At 27.7% G+C, this 12,168-nt stretch overlaps 3 protein-coding genes and 3 pseudogenes across 6 annotated transcripts; 5 read left to right on the top strand and 1 right to left on the bottom strand. All coding sequences in view use genetic code 12, as the record gives it.

Moving 5' to 3' along the window:
- Nucleotides 1–1,887: 1,887 nt before the first annotated feature.
- On the top strand, nucleotides 1,888–4,464 carry DFJ63DRAFT_344382 (cytochrome c oxidase; the record flags this gene model as incomplete). The annotated part of the gene is made up of 5 exons (XM_064908768.1): nucleotides 1,888–2,087; nucleotides 3,308–3,574; nucleotides 3,680–3,796; nucleotides 3,833–3,949; nucleotides 4,157–4,464. Exons 1-5 carry the CDS (start codon nucleotides 1,907–1,909, stop codon nucleotides 4,462–4,464), a joined length of 990 nt encoding a protein of 329 aa, XP_064759223.1. The 5' UTR covers nucleotides 1,888–1,906.
- Nucleotides 4,465–7,772: 3,308 nt separating this feature from the next.
- DFJ63DRAFT_344384 (various chains-domain-containing protein) lies at nucleotides 7,773–10,174 on the top strand (the record flags this gene model as incomplete). The annotated part of the gene is made up of 5 exons (XM_064908769.1): nucleotides 7,773–7,957; nucleotides 8,669–9,036; nucleotides 9,082–9,366; nucleotides 9,448–9,766; nucleotides 9,928–10,174. The coding sequence occupies 5 exons, from the start codon at nucleotides 7,773–7,775 to the stop codon at nucleotides 10,172–10,174; spliced, it is 1,404 nt and encodes a 467-aa protein (XP_064759224.1).
- On the top strand, nucleotides 8,179–8,250 carry DFJ63DRAFT_t136 (annotated as a pseudogene). The gene has a single exon. The product of its transcript is annotated as a tRNA-OTHER (tRNA).
- DFJ63DRAFT_t137 lies at nucleotides 8,255–8,335 on the top strand (annotated as a pseudogene). Its single transcript has one exon. The product of its transcript is annotated as a tRNA-OTHER (tRNA).
- Nucleotides 8,341–8,412, top strand: DFJ63DRAFT_t138 (annotated as a pseudogene). The gene has a single exon. The product of its transcript is annotated as a tRNA-OTHER (tRNA).
- Nucleotides 10,175–10,805: 631 nt separating the features above from the next.
- On the bottom strand, nucleotides 10,806–11,264 carry DFJ63DRAFT_344385 (ATP synthase subunit C family protein; the record flags this gene model as incomplete). The annotated part of the gene is made up of 2 exons (XM_064908770.1): nucleotides 11,065–11,264; nucleotides 10,806–10,846 (listed from the first exon to the last, which is right to left on the bottom strand). Exons 1-2 carry the CDS (start codon nucleotides 11,243–11,245, stop codon nucleotides 10,806–10,808), a joined length of 222 nt encoding a protein of 73 aa, XP_064759225.1. The 5' UTR covers nucleotides 11,246–11,264.
- Between the last annotated feature and the right edge of the window lie 904 nt (nucleotides 11,265–12,168).

Raw genomic sequence — 12,168 nt, forward strand, 5'->3', positions numbered from 1 at the left:
ATGGCCCGCCCGTTGGGCGGGCGATATCCTCCCCCGCAGGGGGGAGGACATTAAATATATATTTCTAAAGTAGATAAAAAGATGAAGTATTAATAACCCGAGATTAACAAATAGTAAATCTCGGGTTTAAGGTCAAGTAGTTAAAAAAGTCAAGAAACAATAACCATATCCCCGCCGGCTTTGTCGGCGGGTTATACATATCAAACCTTTAGTATGAAGTCAGAATTTATATATCAAATCAAGTACAGCTAACGTTTTAGCCGACGACTACGTCGTCGGGACTAAATAACCAACTAGGTAAAATATATAATAACATATATATGAAATCTGATATACCCGAGATTAACAAATTGTTAATCTCGGGTGATAAGTTAAGTAGTTAAATACGTAAAATATCTTATCCATATTACTACTCCGACGACAAAGTCGTCGGGACTAAATACTCAAAGAGGTCAAGTAGTTAAATATGTAAAATATCTTATTACTCAAAGAGGTCAAGTAGTTAAATATGTCATCTATCTTATCCATACTAATAATTAGCCCAGGTTTTGCTATTAGCTAATCCTGGGCTTCAGAGTACATATCAAAATTTTTATATCTCTAAAATAAGTATATATCATATTTACTTATATATCAAAAATATAAATAAATTTTAAAAATAAATCATCAATTATAAAAAGGTATATATACCAAAACATTAACCTGAAGTCATATTTTTATATATCGTATTAAGTACAGCTAACGTTTTAGCCGACGACGTAGTCGTCGGGACTAAATTATGAATAAACTTAAGTATATAAAAATTGATATATCAATATAGTCATATATTACCCCGATCAGCAATGCTGATCGGGGATTAAGTAGTTAGAGAAACAAAGTATTATAATCCATATTATCTCCCCGCCGACTACGTCGGCGGGTTATACATATCGTAGTAATTTATCTAGTCGATATGTCAAATACCTAATCAAGTACAACTATTTCTTATCCGACGACATAGTCGTCGGGACTACATCATCGAAGAGGTCAAGTAGTTAAATATGTCAAATATCTTATTCATACTAATCATTAGCCCAGGATTCGCAACTTGCGAATCATGGGCTTTAGAATACATATCTAGTACATATATATATAGATCAATATATATCATATTTACTTCCCCGCCGACGTAGTTGGCGGGGTTATACGTATCGAAGTAATTATATGAAGTCAATTTTTATATATCGTATTAAGTACAGCTATCCTCTTACCCGACGACATAGTCGTCGGGAATAGCATACCTAAAACATATATTTTAAAATCTCATGATTATCATATCTATTTATAAAGTTATATATCATAAAAATAAGTGATTTAATCTTGTCTTAAAAAATATTTTAAATATCCATATTTTGAAAATATAAATAGGATATATACCAAATCAAAGAAAAAAAAAATATCAAAATAATTAAAATAGTAGTATTTAAGGCCCTACCGGGCGGGGCTATTAATCATCTCATTTATATACCTAAATAAGATAATATTTAAAAGGGATATTTACATAGTAAATACCCGTAGAATAAACTACCGCTTTCAATTATTTTTACTTATCGGAATCATAGATTCAAATCATCCTTTCATTTGTTGATCCCCCTGCACTTAAATATCTATATTTATATATTATATTAGTCCACCTTATCCCAAGGGGGTAGATAATTATCTTAGAGTTTACAGCCTTAATGATCCGGGATTACCATATCCAAATTATGTTATATATCATTATCACTCTCCCTTATAATATATTTAAATTATCTTTCCCATTTATCTATATTTCAATTACCTTCCCCTTTTTATCTTTAAATCTATATTCTTTCTTTGTTTCTCATAGGTGAAGTAATGTCATTATTGATATAATATATTTTTTAATATGCAATTAGCATTAGCAGCTAAATACATCGGTGCCTCTATCGCCACTTTAGGATTAGGAGGTGCAGCTATCGGTATCGCTTTAGTTTTCGTAGCTTTAATTAACGGAACTTCAAGAAACCCATCACTTAGAGCCACTTTATTCCCACAAGCCATTTTAGGATTTGCTTTAGCCGAAGCCTGTGGCCTGTTTTGTCTAATGATATCATTCCTTTTATTATACGGAGTTTAAGACAAAATTTGATTTATTCATAGAAAAAGAAATAAATATTTTAGATCTACAAAATGAAAATTGATTAGGTACTTAATCCCCGGCCTGCTTAGCTGGCCGGGGTATGATTTAATATCACATTTGTCCTTACCTGATTTATGTCTTATTTTATCATATCTTTATATGTAGGTCAATTATCGGTGACCAATCTTTATCAAAATAAAGATTAGCCAGGTCACTCTCACATTGACCAATGATAGATTATCTATACAAATATAAATTTAATAGATACTTCCATACCCGGTAAGCAATGCTTACCGGGTTTAGATATCAATATCCATATATGTCTTTATTAACTTTATGTCATTATAGACTTTATACTTATCCAACCTACAAAGTAGGTGAAATAAATCTATTTATATATATCTATATCATTTATCTATGACATTCGATCGGCCCCCACGCGGTGCGTGGGGGCTTATTGCCGCCCTCCGGGCGGCCTTACTTTATCTATGCCCGGAAAACTATATCTATGTCCTTAATCCACATAATATGTAGAAGATTTATTCTACACACCGGTCATCAAAGATGACCGGGACTACATTTTCTATTGACTTTATAACTATAACTATGATATATCTATATAATATATATCCCCCTGTTGTTGTTATCTAATTTTGAGATTATCAAACATCATGATTTATACTCATCACCGGTCATCAAAGATGACCGGGACTACATTTTCTATTGACTCTTTTATTTCAATTCATATATATCTATATGATAACTATGAATAATTATGAAATAGATTGATGGCCCAGCCTAAGGCTGGGCTATAGCCCCCCCTTTAGGGGGGGGCCATTAAATATATAATTTATTGATAAGAGGTTTGATGATAGGAATAAATCTTCTTTCTAATTTAAGAGCTTCTAAATTAATAGGGCCGCCGGCAACCACGACGATGTATCAAATAAGACATATAACTAAATTAATTTTATATAGGTAAGATTTAATTAAAATGAGTATCATTATATACAAGATATAATGAATAAGATAAATATCTAATCTGGTATATTCCAGGTTTTATATAATAAAGGTTAATACACTTAACGATAAATATATGATATATTTTATATATGCATAAAACAATGAATTACACAACACGTTGATTATTTAGTACATCACACAAAGATATTGGTATACTTTATTTAATCTATGGTATGATTGCAGCAATGGTTGCAACAGGTATGTCCGTAATTATAAGAATAGAATTATCAACAGGTAGTTCTCAATTCCTATTAGGTAATAATCATGCTTTTAATGTTTTAGTTACAGCACACGCTATCGCTATGATTTTCTTATTTGTAATGCCAGTATTAATTGGTAGTTTTGGTAATTTCTTTTTACCAATATTAATAGGAGCAGTAGATATGGCATTCGCAAGATTAAACAATATTAGTTTTTGATGTTTACCAGCAGCATTAGTATGTGTTATAGGTTCATTATTAATAGAAAATGGTGCCGGTACTGGTTGAACTGTGTATCCACCATTATCAGCTATAGGTTCACATTCTGGACCTAGTGTTGACCTTGCTATATTTGCTTTACATTTAACAACTATATCAAGTCTATTAGGAGCTATTAATTTTATAGTAACAGTTTTAAATATGAGAACAATAGGTATTCATATGATTAATGCACCATTATTCGTATGAGCTATATTCTTCACTGCTATATTATTATTATTATCTTTACCTGTACTTACAGCAGCAGTAACATTATTATTATTAGATAGAAACTTCAATACAGGTTTCTACGAAATCGGAGCAGGTGGTGATCCAATATTATACGAACACTTATTCTATTTAATATCAATTTATTTAATCATTTCATATAATAATATATATATAAATAATGAATTTAACTTCAATGATTTTTATAATAAATATAATGATTTATATGAATATAAGAATAAACCGGAGAAAGATTTCATAGAATGATTTATTGGATATTTTGAAAGTAATGGGATATTTAAATTAGGTAAAAGAGATTTAAGTATTATAATACAATCAAAAGATTTAAATATCTTAAATTATATTAAAGATAATTTAAATCTAGGTAATATACATTTAGAATCATCTAAAAATAAAATATATAAATATGAAATCAATAAACAAAATGATATTCATTTATTATCTTTATTATTTAATGGTAATTTAGTTTTACCAATAAAATTAATAAAATTAAATATATTTATATCTAAATTAAATGAAAAATTAATTAAGAATAATGAAAATATTATAATAATTAAAAATAATTGTGTATTACCATCTTTAAATGATTTCTGATTAACTGGTTTTTCAGAAACAAATAGTTATTTTAAATTAAATAAATATATACTTTCTTTAAAATATGAATCTAATAAATATGTATTAGATCATATATTATCATTATTTAATAATGATAAATCAAGAGGAATAGTACAACTATCCGACAAAAATACATGACAAATATGTATTAAAGATAATTGTAAAAATATATTAAATTATTATAATACATATCCATTGAAAACTAATAAATTAGATATATATTTATTATATAAAGGTATAAATAAAGAATTGGAATAAAGGATGAGATTTAACGTAAGTTATAAGAGATAATTAAACAAGTGTATAAAAATGATTTAAAAGTGTATTGAAAGGATATGCTATCCCCGGTTGAGTAATTTACTCAACCGGGGATTATCGAATATTAAGTTTACTTAATATATCTTAATCCTAGTATATATATATAGCCCGCCTATCAGGTGGGCGATACCTCGGTAGATATTTATAAATAAATCCTTAAAGAGAAATAAATATACTCAAATATATATGCGACATTATAGGAACGGTTAAAGATTTCTCAAATTCAGACCGTCGATTATTTAAGTAATTGCTACAGACTGCATCTATAATGGGTGATTAATCATAAAATCTTAGAGTTTAGATTTAAAGATTAAATATGAAATTGCTTAATGTACAGTCGGAACCTTTATTTTGGTAGGTCATATTTATGACATTTATAATACAAGAGTGAAATAGTTATTATAAATATAGGTTATGGATTCTTTGGACACCCTGAAGTAAAAATATATGCTTCATTATATTACTAAATGCTGAAAAAAGATATGGTATATATCTACTTAAAAGTAATAATGATATATAAATAATTAATCAGCAGATAATTGATATCAATTATTTCAAAGACTATACGTAATAAGATACGTACTCCCGGTCAGTAATACTGACCTGGTAAGTTATGTACCTAATAAATAGTCTCATCAAATATGAGAATATTTGTAGAGTTTAACTCTAATATTTACATATATAATATATATATATATTTAAATATAAAGATATAAGATATATTATTATATTACCTGCTTTTGGTATTATATCACATATAGTTTCAACTTATTCTAAAAAACCTATTTTTGGAGAGGTTGGTATGCTTTATGCTATGGGTTCTATCGGTTTATTAGGTTTCTTAGTTTGAAGTTTGATGGCTTCATAATATCATAAAAATGCTAAGACTAATCAAGAGTTAAGTACTAAATATTTAGTAATAATCTTATCTTTATATTATATTAGCAGGATAATTTGTATCCTCAGAGACTAAATATGATAAGATATATTTAAATATCTAAAAAATAGTCCACTAGATTTTAATATTTTATATAAATAAATAATCTAGATTATAACGCATCACATGTACGTCGTAGGATTAGATATCGATTCACGTGCATACTTCACATCTGCAACTATGGTTATTGCTGTACCTACAGGTATTAAAATCTTTTCATGATTAATTTGATCTTTTAGCAAGGTCATATATTTGATCAAACAATATATATAATAAATATATATATATAATATGGGGCAAACTCGAGGGAACTCCGATATATATAATAAGAAATATATATGGGACAATCGTCGAACTAAATCATATAAAGAAATTTATATGTAAAAGCGTAGAGATTAGACGCTCCAGGTTATTCTAAGTTATAAAAAGAATAAAATGAATCCCCGGTCTATAATAAATATGATAGACCGGGGTAGATATCATATTTATATATATATATATCTTTTTTTAATATGAAAACCTAAGGTATAATCCTAAATCACCAGTAATGGTTAAGAGATATTCTCTTTTATATTTGAGTTATATCAAATATTCTTGTGTCTTAGGACGCGGGGATAGTATGCGGAGCGAAAATATAAGATATATATAAATAAGCTATATCTGAGATGATTAAATATTTATATTCAATGAGCAACATTATATGGTGGAGAAATACGTTTAGCAGTACCGATGTTATTTGCTTTAGGATTTTTATTCTTATTTACAATAGGAGGATTAACAGGAGTAATGTTATCAAATGCATCTATAGATGTAGCATTCCATGATATAAAAAGTGTCATTAAATACCTCAAAGATAAGATATACACCACCCGTCATCTATGATGACGGGTTATACTTATCGGTAATATTTATATTGCTAACGGTAGAATCTTTTCTACTCTATAGATTTAATAACTACCCGAAATAATAAGTTCCTTATATGGCCCGCCCATTGGGCGTGCGATATCCCCCCAATGGGGGGATATTTAAGTTTATATTATTTAAAAGATTATACCGTGGAAACTTTTGTTTCTCTAGAGACTAAACGAGGTAATCATAATCTTTATTATGATAAATTATAGTCCAATCCTTAAGGTAACTTAAGTTAATTTGACTTATTACGTAGTCGGTCAAATGGCCGTAAATACATAAAACATGTAAATAAAATTGACAAAATGCTGAAAAGTATAAAATAAATATTTACAAATATATATTAAAATATATAAGTAATAATAATAGTTATATATATCATCAGCAGAATACACCAAGTATTTTCAGAGACTAAATGTCAATTATTTAAGATATCTTAAATAGAGAAATAGTCCACTAATACTCATAAAAAGAGTTATTAGCATTTCCATTATGTTCTATCAATGGGTGCCTTATTTGGTTTAATTGGTGGATATTATTACTGAGGTCCAGCTATGTTTGGATTAAATTATAATCGTATTCTTGGAGAAATCCATTTCTGATTATTATTTATATCAGTTAATATAATATTCTTACCAATGCATTTCTTAGGTCAAGTTTAGGCCTATAAACTTTACAAAATGCTGAAAAATAAATATTAAAAGAGTATAATAATTATAAGATAAATAAGTAGATATTCTCTTCCCGGCCAATATTGTCAATATTGGCCGGGGGAGTACTTATCATTATAATGATATTATTATATTTTGTTATTATCAGCAGGTTATTTCGATTTTATATCTTAATTACTTCAGAGATTAAACGTAAAGAATATTATTAATCTATAATATTAAGTAATAATCCAATTTTATTTATTAGTTCACTTCAGTTACTTATTATATATATATTTATATGGTAAGTTTATCTATAAATATAGATTATTGAATTTTAACATATTTTAATAATTTATAATTTGAAGCACTGTGAACATTAAAATGAAGTGTTAAACGGAATGCCTCGGAGAATAAGCACTTATCCTGATGCATTTATTGGTTGAAATATGATTAGTAGTTGAGGTTCTATAATGTCTATTATTTCTGTTATAGTTGGATTATACAATGTTTCAATACAATTAGAAAACGGTGAGAACGAAGAAGTAGAATTACATGTTACACCTGATTATCTAGAGTCTAATTTATTAAGAGATGAAAGATCATCAGATTTAGAATTAATATTAAACAAACCGGCTAATTACCATACATTTAACGAGTTACCAATATTATTAAATAAATAACGTAATTAAGTTATTAGACTTAAAATCTTAGATAAAAATCTGAGATATATATTTATTCATAGGAAAGATGAATTGTAGACTAATTGGCAAGTCACCTAGGTTTGAGCTAGGTTTATGTACGTTCGAATCGTGCCGATTCATAATACTTAACCCAAAATATATATATAATATATATATATATTTTGGGTGGTTTATCGCACTACTAGCTTAATGGTAAAGCCTTATAATGTCACTATAAAAGATGTCAGTTCGAATCTGATGTAATGCGTATTGGTTAACTTAGCTTATTGGTACAGCTAAACTATTTGCTACATAGTTCTCTAGGGATCAGTGTTCGATTCACTGGTTAACCGTATTCAAACATATAGTATAATGGTTAATACATATTATTACGGATGATATAATGATAGTTCGATTCTATCTATGTTTTTAATGCTTTTAACTGCATTTATAACTTTTTTAGTTTACTCAACTTTTAATAATTCTCTAATAATTAATAGATTAAATTCTATAGTATTAGGGTTTACATTATTTTTATATTTAAATACTTTTGATTTAGTAGGTATCTCATCAGGTATCACATTATTCAATAATTGATTTAATATATCATCATATAATTTTCCAATTACGGTATTATTATTAATATTTACAATAGTATTATTAATATATAATACATCAATACATAGATATGATTTGAAATCACCTTATTTAGCATTAATAGTATTAGCTAATTTAATAGGTTTAATACTTTTACCTTTAGTAAATGATTTATTAGTATTATATGTTATAATTGAATTACAAAGTTATTCATTATATTTATTAACAGGTTTACATAATAGATCGTATAATGCATCAAAAGCATCATTGTTATATTTCCTAATGGGAGGAGTAGCATCAGCGATTATATTATTAGCTTCTTATTTCATATATAGTTTAACAGGATCAACTAATTTATCTGATATTGCTATATTCTATTCATTTGATAATTCATTCGATTATTTTGATATTTTATTAATAGCTTTATTATTTAAAATGGGTATGGCTCCTCTTCATCGTTGAAGTATTTCAGTTTATAATTATGCTCCTACTTATATTACAGCTTATATAAGTATAGTAGCTAAAATATCTATTTTATCATTTATATTTATAAATGCTAATTTATTTAGTCATAATTTAATAATTGTATTCTTTTATATATCATTAAGTATAGCAGCGTATAAACCTTTATTTCAAGTAAATATAAAAACTATATTAGCTTATAGTGGATTACTTAATTTTGGATATTTATTATTAACTATAGTAACTTATGATATTTCATTTTATATTTACATAATACAATATGTATTGACACATTTAATTTTATTTTTAGGATTATTAGCTGCTAGTCAATATATAAAATCACCGGTGTCTATCTGATCTCCGCTACTTTACATACATCAATTAAATATTAAAAATAGTACTTTAGTACTAAGTTTAATATTAGCATTCTTTTCATTAATAGGTATTCCACCTCTTCCTGGATTCTATGGTAAATTGTATGTTATAATTAGTGCACTTCAAGATAATTATGTATTAGAAACATGTATTATTATAATATTTAGTGTAATATCAACATATTATTATGCTAATATAATTAAAATATTGATAACTAGTCTTGCGCCGTCAGCTACGCCGACGGCTGATAAAGTATCGGCTTTCATTAACCCTTCTTTAGCTTATTCTATTGCATTATCAACTATTCTATTAATTAGTTTCTTTATATTCTTACCATTAATTTCAGAAGGGTTATACTTAATTATTTTATAATGTTTCTATTTTATTTAATTTTAGTTCCTATTGTTGCTTTAATACTTATTGTTTTAAATTACTTTATTTCTACATCTAATTCATATATTGAAAAAGATGGACCATTTGAATGTGGTTTTACTTCGTATCAACAATCTAGATCCGCATTTAGTGTATCATTTATTTTAGTTGCGATTTTATTTTTACCCTTTGATCTAGAAATATCTTCTATTTTACCTTATGTAGTAAGTGCATATTCTAATAATATTTATGGATTAAGTATTTTAATCATATTTTTATTTACATTAGTTATAGCATTTATATTTGAGATTAATTTAGAAGCTCTTAAATTAGAAAGAAGATTTATTCCTATCATCAAACCTCTTATCAATAAATTATATATTTAATGGCCCCCCCCTAAAGGGGGGGCTATAGCCCAGCCTTAGGCTGGGCCATCAATCTATTTCATAATTATTCATAGTTATCATATAGATATATATGAATTGAAATAAAAGAGTCAATAGAAAATGTAGTCCCGGTCATCTTTGATGACCGGTGATGAGTATAAATCATGATGTTTGATAATCTCAAAATTAGATAACAACAACAGGGGGATATATATTATATAGATATATCATAGTTATAGTTATAAAGTCAATAGAAAATGTAGTCCCGGTCATCTTTGATGACCGGTGTGTAGAATAAATCTTCTACATATTATGTGGATTAAGGACATAGATATAGTTTTCCGGGCATAGATAAAGTAAGGCCGCCCGGAGGGCGGCAATAAGCCCCCACGCACCGCGTGGGGGCCGATCGAATGTCATAGATAAATGATATAGATATATATAAATAGATTTATTTCACCTACTTTGTAGGTTGGATAAGTATAAAGTCTATAATGACATAAAGTTAATAAAGACATATATGGATATTGATATCTAAACCCGGTAAGCATTGCTTACCGGGTATGGAAGTATCTATTAAATTTATATTTGTATAGATAATCTATCATTGGTCAATGTGAGAGTGACCTGGCTAATCTTTATTTTGATAAAGATTGGTCACCGATAATTGACCTACATATAAAGATATGATAAAATAAGACATAAATCAGGTAAGGACAAATGTGATATTAAATCATACCCCGGCCAGCTAAGCAGGCCGGGGATTAAGTACCTAATCAATTTTCATTTTGTAGATCTAAAATATTTATTTCTTTTTCTATGAATAAATCAAATTTTGTCTTAAACTCCGTATAATAAAAGGAATGATATCATTAGACAAAACAGGCCACAGGCTTCGGCTAAAGCAAATCCTAAAATGGCTTGTGGGAATAAAGTGGCTCTAAGTGATGGGTTTCTTGAAGTTCCGTTAATTAAAGCTACGAAAACTAAAGCGATACCGATAGCTGCACCTCCTAATCCTAAAGTGGCGATAGAGGCACCGATGTATTTAGCTGCTAATGCTAATTGCATATTAAAAAATATATTATATCAATAATGACATTACTTCACCTATGAGAAACAAAGAAAGAATATAGATTTAAAGATAAAAAGGGGAAGGTAATTGAAATATAGATAAATGGGAAAGATAATTTAAATATATTATAAGGGAGAGTGATAATGATATATAACATAATTTGGATATGGTAATCCCGGATCATTAAGGCTGTAAACTCTAAGATAATTATCTACCCCCTTGGGATAAGGTGGACTAATATAATATATAAATATAGATATTTAAGTGCAGGGGGATCAACAAATGAAAGGATGATTTGAATCTATGATTCCGATAAGTAAAAATAATTGAAAGCGGTAGTTTATTCTACGGGTATTTACTATGTAAATATCCCTTTTAAATATTATCTTATTTAGGTATATAAATGAGATGATTAATAGCCCCGCCCGGTAGGGCCTTAAATACTACTATTTTAATTATTTTGATATTTTTTTTTTCTTTGATTTGGTATATATCCTATTTATATTTTCAAAATATGGATATTTAAAATATTTTTTAAGACAAGATTAAATCACTTATTTTTATGATATATAACTTTATAAATAGATATGATAATCATGAGATTTTAAAATATATGTTTTAGGTATGCTATTCCCGACGACTATGTCGTCGGGTAAGAGGATAGCTGTACTTAATACGATATATAAAAATTGACTTCATATAATTACTTCGATACGTATAACCCCGCCAACTACGTCGGCGGGGAAGTAAATATGATATATATTGATCTATATATATATGTACTAGATATGTATTCTAAAGCCCATGATTCGCAAGTTGCGAATCCTGGGCTAATGATTAGTATGAATAAGATATTTGACATATTTAACTACTTGACCTCTTCGATGATGTAGTCCCGACGACTATGTCGTCGGATAAG

Source organism: Scheffersomyces coipomensis, assembly GCF_036884675.1.
Source record: "Scheffersomyces coipomensis strain NRRL Y-17651 chromosome Unknown DFJ63scaffold_14, whole genome shotgun sequence".
In the NCBI taxonomy this organism is placed as follows: Eukaryota; Fungi; Ascomycota; class Pichiomycetes; order Serinales; family Debaryomycetaceae; genus Scheffersomyces; species Scheffersomyces coipomensis.